At 55.6% G+C, this 21746-nt stretch overlaps 1 protein-coding gene and 1 long non-coding RNA gene across 7 annotated transcripts; one reads left to right on the top strand and one right to left on the bottom strand.

The window, feature by feature from the left end:
• The first annotated feature begins 12 nt into the window (after positions 1-12).
• On the top strand, positions 13-20802 carry LOC147654967 (uncharacterized). Its single transcript, XR_015283585.1, has 2 exons — positions 13-136; positions 9495-20802. It is a non-coding gene; the product is annotated as an uncharacterized LOC147654967 (long non-coding RNA).
• CAPN11 (calpain 11) lies at positions 6189-19119 on the bottom strand. Of its 6 annotated transcripts, none has more exons than XM_023924434.2 (22): positions 19030-19119; positions 15864-16146; positions 15215-15284; positions 13770-13888; positions 13495-13628; positions 13155-13323; positions 12523-12606; positions 12355-12440; positions 12112-12186; positions 11535-11695; positions 11286-11455; positions 11067-11078; positions 10589-10800; positions 10429-10468; positions 10104-10169; positions 9706-9763; positions 9543-9607; positions 8622-8690; positions 8413-8491; positions 7842-7958; positions 7710-7768; positions 6189-7486 (listed from the first exon to the last, which is right to left on the bottom strand). In XM_023924434.2, exons 2-22 carry the CDS (start codon positions 16107-16109, stop codon positions 7460-7462), a joined length of 2118 nt encoding a protein of 705 aa, XP_023780202.1. In that variant the 5' UTR covers positions 16110-16146; positions 19030-19119; the 3' UTR covers positions 6189-7459. The 6 variants fall into 6 exon arrangements, with proteins under 6 accessions (XP_023780202.1, XP_023780204.1, XP_023780203.1 ...); XM_023924436.2 differs by lacking the exon at positions 19030-19119 and adding an exon at positions 18007-18067; XM_023924435.2 differs by lacking the exon at positions 19030-19119 and adding an exon at positions 16544-16772.
• Positions 20803-21746: the final 944 nt, after the last annotated feature.

Here is a 21746-nt window from a genome sequence, read left to right as displayed (position 1 = left end):
CGCTCCCTCCTCCCTCGGCGGGCCGGGCAGGCGGGAGGAGCCGTCGAGCTCTGCCGGGTCCGTCCCGTGCCTGCCCGTGGCCGGTCGGCTTCAGTCGTCCGCCTTCTTGCGCAGGTTGAGGAGGCAGAGCAGGCAGGTGAGCAGGGCCTGGCGGCTCTCCCGGGAGCGCAGCCGGCGCCCCAGGCGGCGGAGCGGCGGCAGCAGGCGCCGGCGGGCCAGCGGCAGCAGGCGGACGAGCAGGGCGCGCAGCAGCGGGGCGGCCAGCGGCGGGGCGGGCATGCTGCCCCCGAGCCTGCGGGCACAGCCTCGCACCCCCGGCTGGCCTGCAGTAGCGGGGGTGCTCGGCAGCTCCTCACGCTTTGGAACGTCTGAGCTAAGCGGGATGTCGGGGTGTCCGCACCCTCCTGAGAGCGGGGGGCTGCTTGGGGCAGGCTCGACGAAGCACTGGAAGGGGCTCCTTCCCGCCTCTTTCCCGACTCACTCTTACCCTCTTTGGGATCCTTCCTGCTCCGGGACACCACTCAGCTCTTTCCCTTTCACTCTTTCTCTTTCCCGAAGTGGCCTGGACCGCTCAGCTTCCCCAGTGTGAGCCTGCCACCAGCGCAAATGGCAGGAACAGCTCCAGAGCAAGGGACCACAAAAAAACCCCCAGCTGTTCATTTAAATGCCCCCTCCTCCCAGACCCGACACACACTCCCTGAAAGTGATACTGCTTCGCAGCCGAGGCCCGATTTGTCGGGGTGGCAGCGTAGAGGAGAGAAGGGGGGCAAGGGAGGATCAACATCTCTCCACCACAGAAATGTGGGCTGGCAGGGTGGAGTTTTGTTTTAGCACAAGGCTTTGCCATAGCCCTTGAGCAGGCAGCTGAGTCCAAACTTGTCTGTCATTCCCTGGCAGTGCCAGCAATTGTCACCCTGCTCCCATAAGGGCCAGGAATGCAGACCAGGTGAGCCAACAAGGAGAGCGGGCAAGGGATGGCCCAAGGTGTAATACACTGAGGAACAGTTGGGTACTCCCCTGAGAAAGAGCTTTGATTTGGCTCCATGAATGGCTCAAGAGCAGGATGGTAAGGAGCGTCCTGCATTTTTCAGCTGTGCTCCAATGTTCCCAAGCTGAGTTAGCTTGGGGCAAGCAACCAGGGGAGCACAAGCTAGCCAGAGTGAGGGTACAGGCAGGAAGATCCGTGGTCACGTCTGTGTCCTTCCGCTTCCCTCCTGTGCCGAACCTTTGTTTTGTTCTTGGTGGATGTCTGTCTTCATTTCCTCCCCTTGTTCCCTTCCAAAACCCTGCCAAGGCCCTACTTTTGGCTCTTGCTCAAGAAGAATTTAGGAGAATGAACAGATCCAAGGGACCAAAAGCTACTGCTCCATTTCCCTGCCTGCCTGCTGTAAGCTGTCCCTTGCCCACTAAGTCCCATCCAAAGGTGGTTAGTCCAGCCAGGGTGACCTTTTCCACCCTCATGGATTCTTCCCAGGGAGCCAGCCATGGATGAGGAAAGCAGGCTGGCCATGCCTCAGCACAGGGACACCATGTGCTGAAAGCAGAGACAGCTCCCTGATGGCCTTGGAGCTTCAAGGATGGTGCTTGACGTCAGCCCCTTGGGACTGGCCTCCTGGAGGCTCCCGAGCTCAGGTCTGCTGTGGTCAGAGGCTGCGGTGCAGGCGCGGGGCTCTGCTGTGCACTGCTGCCAGCTCCGTGCTGGCAGCCTTGCTGGGAGCAGGAAGAGCTCAGATGAAGGAAGACGGAGCAAAGCTTTGCTGCAGCTATCTCAGGGTTTATGTTTTCCCTAGGAGGAAGCATCTCCCCTTCAATCAGGGAGGTCCAGTGTTGAGACTGTTCTTGAGACTCCTGGGTTCACTGTGCTGCAGCTGATCCCACACAAGCCTTGCTTAGAGCCTCAATTTCCCCAGCAGTACAGCTCCACTGGGAATATCCTCTCCTTGTGCAGAAGGCACTTACAGCATTCTACCTCTGAGCAGGCTGGGGACTGCTGGAATGAAAATGCAGCATCCCAGGTCAGTGTCAGTGATGACAGTAATGGAGAAGAGTGAACATCTTATTCCTCAGGGAGCCCTTTCCTAGGAAAAACCCTGCCTGATCATCCTGCCATCCCTACTGGGGGAATCCTGTCCTCCAGTCCCACAGGGAAAGGGAGGTGCAGAGACGCTGCAGCACATTCCAGGGAGCATTGCTTCTGAGTGTTACATTTTATCTGAGTGTAATGTTGCCGAGATACACAAGGGAGTGGATGGAAAATTCTTTGGGAACAAAGGGGCTGTAGTGTGTGACCTCTGCAGAAACCTGTTCCTTCCCAGGGAGGGAGTGAAGGAGGCTCTCACCCTGCTTTGAGAGCCAGATGCTTGCAACATCCCAGCACTGGGAAGAGGGTGTGGCAGGGCTTAATTGCCAAGCTCTTGGGACTCACAGAAAGGCAGATTTTTGTCTCTTGCCAAAAATGCAGAGATCTTGCCGAGTTGCTTTCCCCATCTGGAAGGTCAGGGTCTTTAGCCTCCAACTGGGCAAAAGTAAAGCCCAGGGAGATGAATGGATGTAAACTTGTTCCTGTGTTGAGTAATGCCCAGATCTGGGAAGAGAATGCAGTCTTGAAAGAAAACAAAATCACACCAATATCTACTTCAAAATGCAAGTTTTAGGGCAGCAGAATCCTGCCCATATGTTTCCTAGGCCAAGTCTCATAGATCATTGCTGTAACTTCTCTGATCCATGGAGGACTTTCTGATCCTGCAATCACTGCTTTGTCTCAATAATTTTTACTTGTCTATGTTTCATCCCTCTCTACCAGGAGACTTAAAATACCTCACCACATGGTTGGCTTATGTTTTGCTGGGTATGTATCAAGACCCCTTCCTTTCAGGCATCCGTTTTCTCTATTGTATCAACTGCACAACCACGTATCACCTATTAATTGATGGGAATGGCTGAGATCCACTTCTTGAGCCTAAACAGGGACTGTATACCCCTCCACAGTACTTATTTCTCTCAGATGATCAGTTATCAGCTGAACATCAGCAAACAAGGAGCAGGAGATGCCCCCAGGCAGCACGAGGATGATGTGGGCTTCTGGTAAGCCAGTGAGTGGAGCAGTGATGATGAGATAGCAGGGCTGGAAGCAGCCCCCACAGGGGTCTATACGCAGGGTGGTGGCAGGACCGTGCAGAACTGTCCTCTTTTCTTCTCCTCCCTGCCATCCCAAAGCCCTGAGAATTCAGCTTGTCCAAAGCCCAGCCCCTTCCTTCTTGCTGCTGAGCACGGGTGAGCTCACAGCCCCCCACATCCTCTGGGCAGATCCTGGGGTTGGAACCAGCCAGAACCTCCAACTCCCCTGGGAGAGGCCACCTCAGAGGAGGCACAGCTGGTCATGGGTGTGTGACATGCCAGCCTCTGGGCAGGAGATGGCTGTGCTACCTCCTGATACAGCTCCTCTTGGTTGCTGCCACCCTTCTGTGGAGGGAATGTCTTCTGAGCAGAGCCGTGCCCCATCACACAACAGGCAAATCTGGCACCGGCCTTACCAGCACTCAGCCTGCTCCCGGAACAGCATCTCTGCTCCGTGGGAGGGCAAGACCCTCATGCCATCTCAGAGGCAGGCACAGGGGACAGAGCAACCATTGGCACCTGCCAATGTCTAAATAGGCTGTTGTATGATAAAATCTCCATACAATCCAGCAGGGATCCTGGGAAGAAGAGCATTTTCAAAGAGATATGAGATTTACTGAAAATTTTGTTCTGGGCAGCACTGGGAGCTCTCAGAAATGGCAGGGGAGGAAGATGAGTTAGGAAGACCATGAGTATTTTGTCTTAGGAAACGTCACCCTTCTGGCAGGGATCCTAGAGGGTGCTGGTGGTGGGGACAGTGGTGGCACCCAAGCACCCAGCCCCGTGCAGGAGGAGCACAGGCCATTCCTACTGAGGAGGATACAAGTGCTATAAATAGGTTGTTTAATGCACTGTGGCCAGGCCTTGGAAAGCCCCAGCCCATGCACGTTCCCTCCTGCTGGCGCTGAGACAACAGCTGTTGAAAAAGGCTGAATCCAGCAGCTGCTGGCTGGTGCTCCTGGCCCCTGTCCCAAGTCCCAGCCCTCCTGCTCCCCTTGTTGGGGGGCCAAGACCTTAGCATCCTTTGGCACAGGTGCTGAAGTTTACTAGTGTGGTGATGCCAGCTCTGTACTGGTGTTGGTGCTGCTTCCTGAGCCAGCAGTGTCTGCAGGATGTTGCTGGTGACAGAGGGACAAGGATGAGGAGAGGGCTTTCCTCCCTGATATCCCTTGCAGTACTGGGGAGATGGCTGTGCCTGGGTGGGAGCTGTGGGGCCATGCTGGAGTCAGCTGCTGCCCACCCACGAGCCCTCAGCTATGGCTCTCCCCAGCCACAGCTTAAGATGCTGGGCTGGGCCTCCACACCCCAGCTCTGCTCGCACAAAGGCCCCTTGTGCCCACGGGAATGACATTTGTGCAGGCGTGGGCCCCCGCGAAGCATAGCCAAGGGGGAGATGCCAGAGCCCAGCTGCTGGGGCAGCTGCTGGGGCCAGGTGGGGATGGGCTGCAGTCCTGCCCCACTTCCTTTGCCTGGGGGATGGACATGAGCAGGTGGTGGGAGAGGGGGAACCCCCAGGAAGAGCAGGCAGCTCTGAGCTGCAGGAGACAGGGCCATATGAGGTGCAGGAAATTCTGGGATGTTGTGGGGCAGGAGCAGTGGTGCTGTGCATCCATGGGCACTGCTGGCCGACCCAACACAGACCTTTGGGATAGGTGTGGGAAGTGGGCTGGGCCGGATTTTGCTGGCTAGTGCCTGTCCCAAGACAAACCCAAAGCTAAGAGCAGTTTTGGTCACATCTGGCCCCCTTGCTACTCACCTCTCCTCAGCATTTAAGGCCTCTGCTAGGCATCTTCCTTGTCCCCTTTGCAATGAAGGGGATAAGCCAGGCTACTTTTAGTGGCATTTATCTGGCAGCTGGGGAAGCTGACCTGCTGACCCCCTGCTGATACTGGCCTGCCAGCTGCCAGGGCTGGCAAGGGAAGGGATCTGCCAGCTGGCACCCGAAGGGAGGGAGGGGGCTTCTGGTAAGGCTATGGCAGGGGCACCTGTCATCCTAAAGCTAGGGTGTCACCATGGCCCATAATTGGGCCTCTGTGTGTGTGTGATGAGGCCCTGCAGCTGGGACAGCTCTGCCTGCCTGCACCCCTGTTCTGTCCCACCTGAGCCTTATTTTGTAGGGGATTTGGGATTGCATGGAGAAGCAATCCCAAGTACCCTAGGGCTGGTAAGCCCTAAGGTACTCCCACCCCACAGGCAGTCAAGAGACAAGCACAAGTAATCTACCTCCATCCAGCCCTGGGGAGCCTCTGTAGGAGAGGGCAGCCTTGTGAGGCAGCTGGGAAGCTGCTTCCTCCTGGCAGCACACCTCAGCTCCTGTCCGTGCTGTGAGCTAGGCTGGCTTGCCCCAGAACTGGGTGCTGCCCCACTGTGGGGACGCTGGTCCCAGAGAGCTAGGCTGGTACAAAGGGCACCAATATAAGGGATATTGAGATTCTGGGATGCATAAAGTATGCAAGGTCACTCTTACAAATGCTGAGCACCTCTGAGCCATCCAGGCTGGAATGTCCTTCTGGAGTGTAATCAGGGAGCAGGATGCAAGTCTCATAGCCATGCTATGAAAAGCCCCACCATCCAGCAGTCCACTGTAATTTTCGTGGAAGGATTCTGCTCTTGGCTGTAACTGGCATGACCTCAAAGGAAGCAGGGGGAAACATTCACTTTCCACAGGCTGTACCCAGGGAAGAAATCAACCTCTTTTAGTCCCCTTCCAGGGTCCAGAGTTCCAGGCTGCTTTCCACTTCCACCAGCTCTTATAGTTAACTCCATCCTATCCTCTTTCCCCTCCCCAGCCTCCACAAGACACCTTTCTTTAAGAGCAGTGCTCCCTTCCCTCTCTTACATGGTGCCGCCCCATTGTGTCAGCATTGAGACACCCATGCAAAGGAAGAGGTGTGTTTTTTAAAGTCCGAGGGAATGTGGGTATCTCCAGCCCCACAACAAGACCTGCCTTGATGGTGTTGCTCTGCCTGTGTCCCAGGCTGGGCAAGCAGCATAACCTGGGCTTGGCTCTGCACCAGACCATGGTGAGCAGAGGGAAGACACAGACCCCACAACACTTCCCAGACCACACATCTAACAGATCTGTTTATTCCTGGAGAGCACAGTGAGCAGGGTAAGGAAGCAGAGCTGTGGGGCAGGCAGCAATGGTTATTGCTGCAGGTGCATCCTCCAGTGACAACAGGGGTCTGGGGGAAGCAAACTGCCTGCCTGTCTCTGCAGGGCAGGGGATGGGCCCTTGCCCACTTCCAGGCTGGAGCCACCCCGTTACCCCAGAAGAAGGTGAGGGGAATGGAGTAGCACAGAGAAGTGCAAATATATTGGCACTGGAGTCCATCTGCACTGGGCAAAGGAGCCCAAGACAAAAGGACAGTGTTACAGTGTGGGAGGATGAGGGACCGGTAGAAAAACCCCAACTTTGTGCCAAAGACCCCTCCTAAACCACCACCCCCTGCTCTCTGTAGGAAGGCACTGCCTCTCGGGTGCTGTACCCCTAGCCCTGCTGTGGGTCATGGCCAAGGGCAGCAGATGTCACAGGAGCTCCCAGGGATGGGAGGGGAGGCCAGGCTGCTGTGACAGTGATGGCATAGCTGTGCCTATGTGGACAAGAGGAGCTTTAGCTGCTGCTCTACAGGGTTGTATGTGTTCACATAATGGAGGAGCCCTGAAACATTCACTGCTTGAGTTGTAGGGCTTGACCCAGTGGTGGGCAAAGGCAGGGGCATGGAGGTGGAAGGGATGTGTTAAAGGCCACACAGAAAACAGCCAGCAGGCTCCATGCTTTGGTTGCGCTTAGTGGTGGTAAGTACAGTGCAAGGGCTTCATGATATCGAGTATGACCATTCCTCCTCCCAGAAGGCCACTCTGGCACCCTCAGGAACCTGTTGCCTGAGCAAGGCAATACATGCTGATGCTCCCAGGTGCAGAGATAAGCAATGTGTGCTGGAGAGGATAGGTCAGCACTAGAGCGAGTGATACGAATGTCCTCCTCCCCTTCATGCCCCAGCAGCTGCTCCTCCCTGCTTTTCAGCTGTCCCCCAGCCTGCCACCATGCAGGGATTCAAATGTACCCCATGCTGCTTGCCCTCCTCTTGTTCTGGGGTGAAAGAGAGCAAGGGGGAGTGGAAAGAAGCCCAGCCCAGAAGAAGAGAATCCCCTGCCTGCCTTGACCCCTGGTCCACTGGAGAAGATGGTGTGAGGCTTGCTGGGAGGCAGGGCCGGTGGCTCAGCATGATATGGAGCAAGAGAGGGGAAGAGTATCCTGTATCCATGGATCCAAGGGGAGGCACTTGGAGTGGGCCTGGCCCATTGGGATGTCCCAGCTACAGCAGATCTGGTGTAACTCCTAGCCACACATCGTCAGCAGCAGCCACTGGGAAGGAGAGGGAGAAGGGATGAGCAGGGTGCATTTCTGGCATGCCTTCCAAGAAACATAGAGCCTGCAGCAGTCCTGTTTACTCATCTTGATCTTTTATGGGTTCTTTTCATACCCAGGGAGCTGGAGGGCTTTCTACCACCCACCCCAGGTGCCCCATTCACCCTAATGCTGTGTTCCCTTGTCTCCCACCCCAACTTTCACTGGGCTGAACTCTCACCTCAGAAAGGTTCATGACAGCAGTGCCAGTGCTTTCAGGGTCCATGCTACGGAAGAACCCTGCAGGGACACAAGCAAAGTGAGCAACATATCTCTCTGTTCCTGCCCTCCCTGCCCCAGGGCCATCACTCACTGAACATGGTCTCCAGCTTCAGAAGGCAACACACAAAGTTGTCAAAGTCCACGCCCATGTCATTGTCTGCATAGCGGGCCACCACCACCTGATGCAGCTTGTTGTTCAGCTTGAAACCTGCAAGGCAGAGTCAAGACAGTCAGCCCCCCAGGGAGGCAGGAGAGTAGGGTGTAGTTGTGAAAGTCCATGCACCCACACAAAAGGTCCACCAACCCACCCAAGGAAGGGCACTGTGTCCAGCCTCAACAAGAAGAGGGGATGCTCTCCCTGCAGCCATATATGACTAGTTAGCTCACTGATCCAGCCCAGGCCTCTGCTTTGCCAGGATGGGATTCTGCAGGTCAGAGGAGGACAAGAGGCTGGGACCATCTTGCTTTTCTAACTCTGAGGCTCCCACATTTGGCACAGCTGTGATGCAAAAAGCCTGGTGCGTACATGGGCCACATCTCACTGCAACAGGTTGACTTCAAACATGCAATATAGGCCACTCTTCTGCTATTTGGGGCAGGACTCTGATAGCAGGAGCCCCTTCCCCAGCCTCCAGCCCAGTCCCATCCTTCTCCAGACCTACCGGCTGACTCTAAAGCCATGCGCATCTCATAGGAGCTCATGGTGCCTGACTTATCCAAGTCGTACTGGCGAAAGATCGTCTGCAAAAACATCACAGAGGACATGAAGGGAAGGCTCCCCTGTGGCCTCCAGGCTGGCTGTTCCCCCTCCTTGCTGCCCCAGGAGGGGTGCTACCCTTGTGCAGTGCACCATGCCCCCTCTCCTCCTCACCAGCCAGCTCCGGATCTTGTTCCACAGGATCTGGAACTCCACCAGCCCAAGGCGGGCACTGCCATCTTTCTGAGGAGCAGAGAGTCAAGGAGGTCAAAGCAGCGAGGAAAGGGCAGTGGGGGTACAAAGGCAAAGCTATCAGATTCCAGCCACAGGAGGTGAAAAAAGCCTGGATACATTTGGCCTGCCCAATTTTTCTCCTAACCTTCCCCTCTAGCCTGCAGCACCAGCAAAGTAAGAGCCTGCAACCCAGCAAGGAAAGGATAACACTTGAACTAAGAGCCATGACGCTCCCTGGGAGCAGCTGTGCTGCTGTTGTAGGAAGCACATTGCTCTGCTGTCCTTGGACCAAAGCTGGGCTGGCTTGCAGCAAAAAGGAATGCTGTAGGGCCAGGCTGGAGAAGGGCTCAGAGGTGCTCCTTGCATGGCCCTCCAGCTGTTTGTCATTGTACAAGCAGGACACTGGCCATGGCTCCTATTACTTGACTCATCCACAACAGCTGGACAGGATGGTTTGGAGGAAAGAAGCCAAATAGTCTGTGTTCCCTTTGAGTAAACCCTCGAAGGCTGGGTGGCACAACAGCACATCAGGCTAGGGAGCCTGTGGGAAGTGAAACACAAGAACTTCCTCCTGGAGGTGAAAAGTAGAAGGCATGGGGTGGGACCATGCTGGGCTTTTGGTGGCAGAGCCGGGGCCCAAGCAAGCAGGGGAAGTGATGGCCCTTGCAAAAAAACTGCTGCTAAAGTCAAAGAGTGTAGGGCAAGTGGCCCTGAAGCCATAAGGACCCCTTCCTTTCTTCCCCCAGTTAAACAGCTTCAGCACTGCTGGAGAGTCAAGCCCCAGCTCCAAGAGACAAATCTTGTTTCTTGCAGGCTGAGCACTACGAAAACTGGCCCCGGCCCACTGCACCAAGAGGATACATCCATCAGGTTGACCATGTTGCGGCAGGAGTCCAGGCTGAACCCATCTGTTTTCAGATCTTTGTCTGAGGAGAAAGAAGGAGGTTGAGCACATGCATTAAGACCCAACCCGCTGAGCAAGCCTGGGCTGCAGAGAGCAAGGGGCAGGAAGAGTAGGGCTTACGTCTAGAGATGACTCTGTTCAGAATAGTCCGAAGCTCAAAGACGCTGATTTCCATGTCCTGCAGCAGAAGCAGAGTTAGCATCACCCCTTGCCTCCTCTCCATCCCACTTGTGGCCATTGTCCCCTTCCCGTCTAAACATCTCTGCCTTAGTCACAAAACATGAGGATGCCATTACATTTCTTATACACCCAGAAGAGTTTTGGTCGCAGCTGGATGCTCTTCCCCAAATCTGCCCCTGTCACACCATCCCCTGAACTGAGCCACAGCAAAGATGGACTTGTCTGAAGGATGGAACTGAGCGAGCATGAGGCGGGATGGAACTCCCACAGCCAGGGGTTCAGTCCTGTCCCCTCCCTGCCCCAGAGGGCCTTCCAGAGCTTGGCACAGCTGTACCCACCTCCCCTGCCAGCTGCTGGAACATGCTCTTGAAGCTGTCCTCTATGTCATCCTCAGTTATTTCTTCCTGGGGTGATGCAAACCAGAAAGAAGAGGTTAGGTCAAAGCAAGGCTCTGTCCTTCCTTCCAGGCTCAGTAAACACCAACTGGAAAGGAAGCTCTTCTTTGTTCTTCTCATATTTGTTAATGCCCACATCCCCATCACCCCAACCTTGCCAGCCCCTCTCCAGCCACAGCGACATCCCAGACTCAGAGAGCCACCCTCTGCCTGTAGCTCCCCCTCCCAGGTGCCAGAACCTCAGCCTATCTGAAGTGGCAGCTCCTACCTCATCTGCCAGATCTGCTGAGATCTCCTCATCCAGCTCCCTTTGAGCAGAAAGGGGAAAAAAAAAGTGATGAGCAGGGTCCCCAGCCAGCAGGCTGCCTGCAGTGGAGAACATTCCATTGCTCACTGACACGGGGTGTCCCTCCCAGGCCAGGACTCACTCTGTGTCTGACTGCTTCTCAGTGAAGACCCGCAGGACGAAGTCGGCCTCCTTGTGTGGTTCAAAGGTGGAGGGCACAATGATGTACTCGCCAGGGGGCAGCCGGATCTGGTTGCTCACCTCCCGCAGGTTGATGAAGGTCTCAGACCGTGCCCGGGACTGGTTTCGCAGGAAGAAGTCCTTCTTCAAGTGCACATTTTGCATGCCCTGGGCCTGGGGAAAGGAATGTGCACGTGGACCACAATGGGAAGCACCCACAGGGAGTGGCAGGACCAGCACCAGCTCCATCAGGTAGGACAGCCCTGCCCATCCAGTAGGAGCCATCCCTCCCTCCCACATGGAGGTGCCCAGCACCCACTAGCACCCTAGCCATGGCCAGGGCTGTGGGAGCTCCCATGCCACTGGATGCATCAACCCATTTTTGCCCAGTCTTGTGCTTCCCTCCAAGGCAAGGTAGGCTCTGACAGCTCAGGACGTACCTCCTCAGGAACCTGCAGATAGGAGGGAAAAGGCGGAAAAAAATCAGAATCCCAGTACCTGCCCCATCCCTTACAGCTGCAGGGAGCACAGGATAGGGGACATTAGCCCACAGCTGGCTAAAGCTGATGGAAAAGATTTTCCTGCGGACTGGGGTTGGAGTGGGACTGGTAGAGCTGAACCTGTCCCAAGGATGAAGCTTTAGGGTGGGCAGGGTTTACCTCATAGACAGCAAAGCCGATGGTGTGCATGTCACCTCCCACCCGCCGCTCCCGCCGCCGGTGCTTCTGCATCAGAGCCACCAGGAAGCTGCAGGCCACCTCATCATCCCCAGGGTCATCATCTTCTTCCAGCAACTTGATCTTAAACTGGGGGTTGATCCAGAATGTGGCTGGGAGGAAGAGGATATGTGGATGAGACACCTGGTTCCATCAAGCTACCAAGAGCATAGATGTGGAGGCCAGAGGTACCTGGGTGATTCCTGCAGCCCCCAGCAGTGCTCCCCCGGCGCCACGTGCCCTCAAACACCTGTGTGTGCCATCTGCTGAGCTCATCCTTGGTGAGGGCATCAGGGGTCAGGTTGCAGATCTCGAGCCTGGAGAACTCTCTCATGAAGTCCCGGAAAGACATCCTGTGGGAGGCAAGTAGGGACTGAAGCCAGGGCACTGGTTGTTGTGGAGAGGGAGGAGAGTGCAAGAAGCTCTGGACCCAGATAACATTTTAGGAGAATTAAGTGACAGTAAAACCTTTTATCCTAAACAGTTATCGCTTATTTAAAGCTTTGTGCTGGGTTTGGGTAAGAAGGGATGTTTACTCTTCCTAGATGTTTATTTTGCATTGAGTTGGCCTGAATTTCCTTCAGGGGAGGAAAATTATTAACTAGATCAGATGAGAAAATGCTGGCAAGCTCTCCAGTTCTGGAAAGCCAGCTCATAAAGGTAGGTCATCTGCTTCAGGTGAACCATGACTGAAGGATCCCTCCCCAGCTCCTCTGCTCCTTCCTGGAATGGCTGCTGAAACAGAGCAGCACTTTGCTCCAGCACTCACCAGAACTCTCCATCCTCCATCTTCAGCTGCAGCTCTTCCCTCTCATCAGGGTCAACGTTGTTCCACTCAGAGGAACTGGAATAGCAGGAGCAAGACAATTAGATAGGGACTCCTGTCTTTCTGATGCGAAGAGCTCTGCACACTGTGAGCTTCCGCTCAGCACTGCCCCATGCTTGACTGCTGTGTGGTGCAGCACTTGCTGGCCTGACAGAGCGAGACTGCTATCCCTTCTGTCCTGCTTACCCATCACTCCAGGCTCCAGTCCATTCCACCTGACCCCAGGGGTTCCTGATGCGGATGAGTTGTTCTTGCTGACCCCGGTAGTTCACCTACCAGAAACCAGACAGGAGATGGAACCCATGCCACTGGCCAGGCTGCTATTGCTATTAAAGTGTAATCTAGGTGACTCACATCTCTGAAGGCTGTGACAGAATAGGCATGGCCCTTCACCAGCTTCTTGAAGGTCACTGCTTCCATATCAAAGGCGCTTGTGATCTGAGGAGAACATGTAATGGTCAAGTCAATAGGACTGAATTCATGTAGTCTTATCCCTACCCTCTCCCTCGACTGTGTGGAGAATTCTCCTTGCTTTGCACTGCTCCAAGCCAAGAGAAATAGCAGGTAGCAGCTCTCTGTGCTCAAAGGCTGCTGGTTGTGCACAATTCAAAGACAGTTTCCTTAGCAGAAGACCTTGAAGATCCATCAAGGAACCACTCACACTTCAGAATTTAAAGACCCTGCTCCAGGTAATTTCCTGATGCAAAACACGGCCAGAGTTATAGGCAGTCCCTTGTCCTGCATTTGAGATGAACAATCCCACTCCATCCAAAGGAGCCCATTCACAGCAACTGGGCTGCAGCACCACGTGTTGTGCCGCAGGGCTGCCACACTGGCTCTGGAAAGGGTGCTGTGGTATGAGAGTGAAGAAGTAACCTCCCACCTGATGCCCCAGTGAGGGGACTGCTGATACAGCCTTGGTCTGTGAGGCCCCACTTTGGCCAGCACTGTGGCAGAGCCCTGGCTCATCCCAGCACATCACTTACATCGATGGAGCAGCCCAGCAGGGACCCCCTCTCCAGCGCCTTGCGGATGATGTGGCCCATGTTACGTGGTGGCCGCTTCAGGTCGTACATCTCTGCCACGCCACCTGTGAAGTCCTCGAAGCCCTCGGTGGTGCTGCCCCCCGACAGCGACTCGTAGCAGCCATTCAGCCTGAGGGCCACGTGAGGAGACAAGGAGGTAACACGCTGCAACTGCCCAGCTACCCAGCACAAGCAGGGCCAGCAACAGAAGAGACTCCCTTCCCTCCAACCCGCACAGTGAGGTGCCCTACCCCATACATGCCCGTCCGCCTGCCCACATGCCCACCACAGGGATACCCACTTGGCATAGGCCTTCTCTAGCAGAGCACTCCAGAACTCTGTGCACTCTGCCGAGTGGACAAACAGAAGTTCCCCATCCTTGGTGGGCAGCTGGTCATCCACCACCACATCCACCCACTCACCGAACTGCCAGATCTGGGGGGTGAGGAGAGAGTGGAGTGAGCTCAGAGCATTACATGGCTTGCTCATCCCTACCCCAGAGGGATGGCCTCAACCCACCACCCTCGCTTCCAACACTGCCCACCAGCTGTGGAGGGCCAAAAGCTCTCAGCCCACCTGGAAGTGAAAGATGCCAGCATAGTCCTCCTGGAAGCTCTGTCCATGGGGCACCACGCGGTGCAGGAGCTCCTCGTTGAGCGTGAGGGAGCCAATGGCAGCCAGCAGCCAGCAGTCGCCTGGGGAAGGAGAGGAAGCTGGTATGAGTACCCATAACCTCCCTAGCTGGGAGGGTACCTGATGGATGTTTAGAAGCCCATGGTGTGCTCTCCTTGCCAATGTTTGGGGCTACTCAGCTAAAAAAGTTCATGGGACAAACAGAGAAGGTCCAGCAAGCAGAACTCAGGGATTCAGGCCTGCTCAGCCTGCCCACAGAGAGAAGTATTAGCTCAAAGTAACAGGGAATGTTGCTCCCTACCTAGAGCCTGTTTCCAGACCACCACACACAGTCAGCACCAAAAGCCCCCTCCTGCAGCCATTTATCTGGACCCTCCTGGAACTCATTCATATGACTGCTGTCCATATTTCAGACAGCAAGTTCTGCAGCAGAATTACACTTTGCATGTAAAAAGCCATTTTAGCAAGCAAGCGGTTTCATGCTGCTGCCCCAGCTTCTCAAATTGCAAGCAATACCACCACACTTTTCCTTCTGAGTGATCTTAACCACAAATGCTACCGTGGGCCAGAACTGTGCTTTAAATTCTTTGCCTTGATTGTCTTTTCTCTTTTGCATTTTAAAGCCTTTCACACCTTAGTCTTGAGCCTGGATAACCTGTAACTGGGCTGTGGCTTGACAAAATGCCATTTCTGAGTTTTTAATCACCAAGTGAACACTACCACAGTGCTTTGGGCTGTTATGCACTCCAGCTGCCATCTCAAGCTTGTCCTAATTACTGGACATATTAAATGTAGTCAGCACTGAAAACAGCATGCTAAATGTGCTAAGGCATACAGTACTCCTAACCAAGTGCCCTATTTGCTCCCAATCAGGACAACACTGTCTGTGGTACCAAGATCTGCTTCTGATGACCACAAAATCCCAGTTGTGGTTCTACTCTGCTAGCCTACCCATTAACACTTCTCTCCTTGCCTCAGTGCCTTCACCTTGGGAGACACCCCTGGCGAAAAGACAAATCATCACTTGTACACCTCTCCATCCCCTTCTGCCACACCACATTGCTTCACAAGCATTTTGTCACCACCACCACCTCAGTTTGTTACTGTCATGCAGCTGCCATCCCTCACCATTTAGCAAAGCAGGGAGCTCTTTGGAGTAGCTCCTGGCGTTGTTGTCAGCATGTGTCAGGCATGGATGCACCCAGAATCTCCACTGATCTCAGCATGGTCAAGCTGTGCATGCATCAACTTGTTTCTCTGGAGCTTTAACCTAGAGCTAGGATGCCTCCGACTTGCAGTTTCCACCTCACCAAATGGAAAGGGCCACCCAATCCACTTCAGTCACTGCTGTCTGGACCAAGGTCCAGGGACAAAGCTTCAACACTCACCTAGAGCCCCCTGGCAGATGTCCGTCCGGGTTGCACCACCAATGATGAACTGAGGGTCATCCACTAATTCCTGCAGAAGGACAGAATCAGATGCTGGTGCTGGAACTTGGCAGAGCCTGGGCTTTAGCAGGGCTGGCACCCACTGCATCTCTGACTCGAGAGAAATGGTATATGGTCCCTGTGAGAGGTACCCCACCTGCCCTCTGCTAGGGAAGGCTGCTTGACTGCAACCCCAAGGCCATCATGGTAAGGCAAGGCAAGATTTGCTGTGTCCGTAGGAGGACAAGGCTGGAGGACATTCCCCTTGCCCTCATGGCTTCAGGGGATATGCACTCTCAAAAGCCCCAGCTACTGAGGATAACACATCCATGCCGTAACACCTAGAGACAACAATGCAACCCATCTGTTTTGGAGCCCACGGTCTGCTGCCCAGAGGAAGCAGTGCCTGCTAGACACAATGCTTTTCTGAGCAGACACTCGTGAGGAAAGGCCCTGGGCCCTTGGAAAAGTGGCTCTGCAGCACTCCAGGGACTTTGAGCCCTGCGAGGTGCCAGCAAGGGCCGGTCTGCAGCTCAGCACACCACATCAGTGCAGACATGCAGGGTAAGGATGCCAGCCCAGCCTGAGAAAAAGCAAGCCCAGCACTTACCGACGGACGCTTCCACTCCACTCCCCGCGTCTTGCTGGAGTGTGGTCCCAGCTCCTTGAATCCAAGGGCAGATGGGCCAGCTGGGAATTGGGGATCCCTGAAGAGGGTGCCACTCTCAATGCACTGCTGCTTGAGGGTCTCATAATCCTGGTTGAGGTACTTGATGGCGTTGTTGTGCTGGCCAAGCCCCTCGGCTCTCAGGCGGTCTCTCTGCACACGAGCAGCCATCCCGCCAAAGGGCATCATAGCTTGGCACCAGCACTGCTACCTTCCGCTCCACTCCCTGCAACAGAACAGGCAGGGCCACGCTCAGGCAGGGCCCACTGCACAGAGCCAGGCTTGGAGGCTGAATCCCCAACTCCCCACTACTCCCACAGCAGGGACCTTCTCCAGCAGCACTGGCTTGGTGCAGCGAGCCCAGTGACACGCAGAGCACCCCAGGGTGGGCACACACACCAGGAGAACCTCCCAGACCCCATCCCCTGCAGCAGCCCCGTTCTGATCCCTGTCCTCCAACCTGGCCATTGCAGCCCTGCTGTCTTTAGGGGACACCAGGGGGGCAAAGCAGCATGGAGGACTGGCTGGGAGGAGGCAGCCCCCCAGCAGCTACGTCATGGGTCCAGTCCTGTCCCTGCTACACCAAAAGGCTGAGCCCGGAGGAATTTCAAATGCTTTCCAACCTCGTCAGCCTCTCCTCCCGGCGCTCCGGGTTCTTCCTTTGTCCCGGCTCCTCCTCGGCCGGGAGGGCGTCAGCCGTCGCCCGCAGCTTCTCCCACCCCCAGGGGCCTCTCTCTCTCCTTTTCCCTCTTCTCCGAAAGCCTGCCCGGCTGCCTGAGCACTGAGTCAATAGGGCCGGGTAGGGAGGAGTCCAGCGAGGCGCAGATAGCTCTAGCTACGGGGCCAGAGAAGGACAAGGGAAGGAAGAGGCGGGACGGCACACACACACAGACACACACACAGACACACACACACAGACACACACACGGATACACACGGATACAGACACACACACACAGATACACACACACAGACACACACACGGATACAGACACAGACACACACAGATACACACAGACACACACAGAGAGGGAGGATGACTCATGGCTCGTCGACCGCCAGTGGAGCAGCCTGCTGGGAGATACCGGGAAGGGATTACGGAGTTCAGCGGGGCACTCCGGCTCCAGGAGAGTGGGTCAGGACAGACCGCAGAGCCCCCAGCCCGTACCTATCCCTGCCTTGGACATCCTCCCGCGGCTTTGACCAGCTGTTCACGGCCAGGAGCTTCGAACCAGCTTGACACAGCTGCCAGGCATGTCTGGCCCCGCAGCCCTGCTCCACCGCGCCCGCTGCAGTGGGCAAGTCCCAGCTCCCCTCCCGGCGTCCAGCTGCCCTCAGCCCTCTCCAGGCACCATGGCAGCATGGTGCCGAATACTTCAGAGGTTTCTCCATGTGAGAAAGTGGCGTAGTCCTTGGGTAAATAAGCCAAGAACCAGCAACCCACTCAGAACACCAAACTCAAATGGCAGTGCTGGCCCGCTCCCTCCCCAGCACCCTATCCCAGGGGAGCAGGGTGCGGCCTGGCTCCAAAGAGGCAGCTTTCCTTGTCCTAAAGTGCTGTGATAGCTAAAGGGAAGGCAGGCAACAGCGAATAGGGTGCAATCTCCTGGCACATGCATAGGGCATAAACTCGGCTGCTAACCCATGTGGCTTTCCTAGCCAGAAGCTCTTCAGAAGAAAAATTCTACTCTTCCCCATCACTCTGCCTGCTCTGGGATGCTCTAAACCCACTACCCTTCTCCAGGGCAGCTCCTGCCCTTCTCTCCTCTATGAAGGTCCCAAATCTATGGAGCTCCTCCTATTACTCCTGCCTCGCACCCAGCACCCTGGCAGTCTCTCCCAGTGGCAAGGCATTCGGTGCCTGCAGAGCTGGCAGGATGGTTTCTCCAGTCCCAGACACTGCCCAGAACACAGGGGGCCTGAGGGAGGAGGGATCCCAAGTACAGCTGCCCACACTGCCTCCAGATCCCACCTCACTATCTCCCCAGCACTCACACCACAACCTGCCACTGGCCAGGAAACTCCCCCTACACAGGTTGTGTAAAACCTGACACAGGTTCCCTACGCCCTTCCCCACCCTACCTACCAGCACAGGACATGGCTGCGGACATGGGGAGCTCTGTGCAGACACAGGCACCGTATGAGTTATTCTTAGCTGTGTGGCTCAAAATACTCAGGAAGGCTGTGCTCAGTGGCAGACGGAGGTCACGCAAGCGCAGAGCAAAGAAAAGGATTTCAGACCCCAGAATGGGAGAGGAACCACCTTGAAAGCAATGGTCTTGAAAGCAATGGGGTCAGTTGCTGACAACTCCCTAGGCTTATGCTGACTGACACTGCAGGTCCTCCACGAGGAGGAAGGGGTGTGATGAGACAAGCCAAGCCCGCAGGGCAGTTTTCCACCACAGGTGACATCTAACTACAGTATGATGCTTTCCAGTACTCAAGGCACCTCTGATCCGTCCCAGGTGGGAGCAAAAAGACACACTGGTTCCTGCAGGGTCCCTGACACCTTGTGCACTTTAGCGCATACTGCAAAACCCTTGGGCAGCATCATTGTTGAAGTCCAGCCAAAAATCTTTGCAGATCTCTGGTTTGCCAGCTGCTCTTGCAAATCAGCGGAAGTGGGGAGTTCCCTTCCTCAAAACCAGCCCTGAAATACGGTATCCTGCCGCATACTCAGCTCGGGGCAAGGCGCCCATGGCATCCCACAGTGCTCAAGCAGCTCTCAGGCCCTTTCCAGCCCTCCGGATGGCAAAGATACTCGTTTCCCAGAGGCTCCGCTTTATGTTACCGCGTTTTGACGGGATGCGGGCTTGGCTTCGGGGTCGGCAGCGCATCGTGGGGGGCTGCCGGTATTCAGTTTAGTCGCCGCCCCGACTGGGAAGCCTCTGGGTCTCTGTGGATGCGTTACCTAGTGCAAAAATCCCCGCAGATAGAAAGGGGATGGAAGGGGTAGGCATACCTAGATAAGCTTAGAAAACAGAGGAAGCAGCCGGGGAGGGGGAGACGGACGGTCCCGCAGCCTTGCTCGCCCGGCGGCGGGCTGCCTTCGGTGCTTAACCCCATTTTGGTGATGGGATAAGGGTGAGGATGGGGGAGATGGACTTACGGAAGCTGCTGCCGCCACCGCCCTGCCCGCTTCAGTTCGGCCCGGCCCGGCCCAGCCCAGCCCGGCTCCGTACAGCCCCGCGGAAGGTGGAGTTTCGGCGGGCAGGATGTACGAGCAAAGCCGGGAGGGCAGTGGGAGGGGGAATTAAAGGAGCAGTGACAGTTTACAGACACTGGGAGGGGATTATGGATCGAGACTGATGGTTAGGTTCTGTCTGCTATCACCATCTCCCAGCTCCCGGGGATGGAGGGGTACTACCGAGATGGGCGTGCTCCTTCCACCATTGTTCTGAGGAAAGGGTTGGGTGTACACGGAAACCGGACCTGGAAGGAAAAGAGGAAGCAACTTTGCCCTAGGAATAAATTTGTGGGTTACTGCTCCACACTGTCGGCACCCCAGCGTAGCTGGGTGAAGCTCTGTACTGCACCTTGTCCTCAGGACTTATTTACCTTCTGGTGCCGTGGCTGAGTACGGTGGTTCCACTGGATATCGCAGACTGTTGTGTCCCTTTTTCCTTCCCTCATGTCTGGAGGGACTGTGCCCGCACCTCCTCAATCGCTAAGCCCAGGTGGTCACGGTCAACAACGCCACCACCAGCTGCCACGGCCTCCCTAAGTGTCCCGGCTGGCAACACCCCCCCCCCCGCACCAGCTGCTTCTCGCTGCTGGGTGCCAGCAGGGCCCTCTCTGGGCAGGTCCCACTGCCCTGGGGTTTTCCGCAGACACATCGGGGCTGCCCCTGCGTGCCCTCCATGACTCACGGCACAGCTATGCTGGGTGGTGCTGTTACCAGCGGGCATGGCCAAACAGGGCTTGGCACTGTACTGTGGAGCCCTGTGTGGCTCAACATGGCTTTGCCTGGCACAGCATGGATTGGCACAGCTTGGCCTGGTGTGGTTTAGCTCAGTATATCTCACATGGCCTGGCATGAGCAGCTCAGCCCAGCCCCACTCCAGGAAAGAAACCCTGTATTGCCATTCTTTTGGTGCCAGGGCCAAACGGTGATCCTAACGGGTGTCACCAACCCTGGAGCTACCTCTCCTTCTCTGGTGCCTGTTTGCAGCTGGGGAGGCTGTGCCCATACAGACTCACTGCAGCAGCTGGCATCGAGCCTGCGAGAGCCCAGGCCTCACAGGGCACCTGCTTTCTACCGCACCCCAACTTCCCCCAGGGGGTAAATCCTTCCTAAGCAGGGAGCAGGTTGCATATGGGGCCAGGAGCTATGTCCCTTACCTGAGGGAAGGGCAACCAAAATATTTAAAACCAGTTGTAGCGTGGTCCTGCTGCTGCACGCACAAGGGAGCAGTCCGGTCCTGGCTGGAACCCACTAGAGCTGCCCTATCCCTACACAGGGGACTCCGTTACATTCAGCTTGTTCTGCCCATCCTGGTGCAGAGGGGGCCTTGTAACCCTGCTCTGGGTTGTTGCAAGGGCTGCTCCATCTTTTTCCTAGCCAGGCTTGCCACAGGCTGGAAGCCTAAGGCGGTCCCAACTGGAGACATTATTTAGCTCTGCATGGTGTTGCAGGTAGCACTGTAATGTCAAAGAGCAAGAGGCCTGTAGTATCAGGGCTTGTTCCTCTTTTGGGTTTGTGCCCATCCTTGCGACCCTGTTGTCCTGTTCCGCTCCTGCCTTATTACCCTTCAGTGACCCCAAAGCTGCTTTCACAGATCCCTCTCCTGGAGACAGCACCTCAACAGTCCTGTCACAAATGCAAGTGACATGTCCTTCCTATGCTTGGAAATAAACTAAGAACTCTAAAACACCTGCAAAATCCCTGTGCAATTTCCTTGTTTCCTTCCCTCAAGCTTTCCTTTGGAGTGATGGCTGCACTTGACAGCAGGCATGGTTCCTTCTGTCTTCAGTTCTTTGTTCTCTGGCATTGTCTTTTCCCTTGTCCTTTGGGCTGTGGGCAGCAGGGTCTTTTGGCCCCTGCTGGTGCTGCAGTGCTGGCACAGGAAGCCATGAGGCCTGATCACAATGAAGCAGGGATGGAGTTGGGATCACTTGTTCGTCTCTCAGCAACAGACACCAGGCCTTGCCTTTCCATTGCTCCCTCCTACAAGCAACAGTCACCATGCACAATGTAAGGAGCATAGCATGCAGCAGGCTCCTGGGAAGCATGCCAGATCCAGCCTGCACAGAGAGCATCCTGGGGCTGGCTGCTTGCTGTCTGCCCCAGCACTCAGGGGATGGCTGACATACGTGCAGCATGTTTCAAGAAAGTGCTCCTCTGTGCTACAGGAGTTGAGCACCTCTCACGCTTTCCCAAAGGCTTTAGCTATCCACCCAAACCAGGTGTCCAGAGTTTGGATGGATATGGCAGGAGTGGCTATGTAACTTCCTATTACAACAGTAGAGGTGTGCTGACGTGTGGCATGAGGCTACCACTGAAACTCCCCTACCACATCATTCTCAAACCTCAGTGCACACAGCAGCCTATCTACTTAGTTTTAGCAGCAAAGTCTCTAATGCCTCTGCAAGTCAGAGGGAACATTCATACTGTGAGAGAGAGCCTGTGAGCCATGGCTGAGTTCCTGGCAGCAGGGCAGGGCTTGTGTTCACACTACTCCCCACTCCTCCTTTTGTACCACGGATGCTCCTGCAGCCCTGCAGCAGCTGGGGTACTCTCCTCCCAGGTCCCAGCCCCCAACCCACTCCACAAAGAAAAGACTGCACAAACAATAGCTAATTTTTTTCTTTTTTCTTTTGTACACA

Source organism: Cyanistes caeruleus, chromosome 2 (assembly GCF_971803275.1).
Source record: "Cyanistes caeruleus chromosome 2, bCyaCae1.hap1.1, whole genome shotgun sequence".
Taxonomy (NCBI): domain Eukaryota; kingdom Metazoa; phylum Chordata; class Aves; order Passeriformes; family Paridae; genus Cyanistes; species Cyanistes caeruleus.
This window is presented reverse-complemented; position numbering and strand designations above follow the sequence as displayed.

Coding starts and splice junctions, on each gene's coding strand:
- CAPN11 (XM_023924434.2), bottom strand. CDS start 16,109: ATGATGCCCTTTGGCGGGATGGCTGCTCGTGTGCAGAGAGACCGCCTG. Junction 11,696..12,111: donor ATGGAGGATGGAGAGTTCTG/GTGAGTGCTGGA, acceptor TGCCTCCCACAG/GATGTCTTTCCGGGACTTCA. Junction 11,456..11,534: donor GGGCTGCAGGAATCACCCAG/GTACCTCTGGCC, acceptor TCTTCCTCCCAG/CCACATTCTGGATCAACCCC.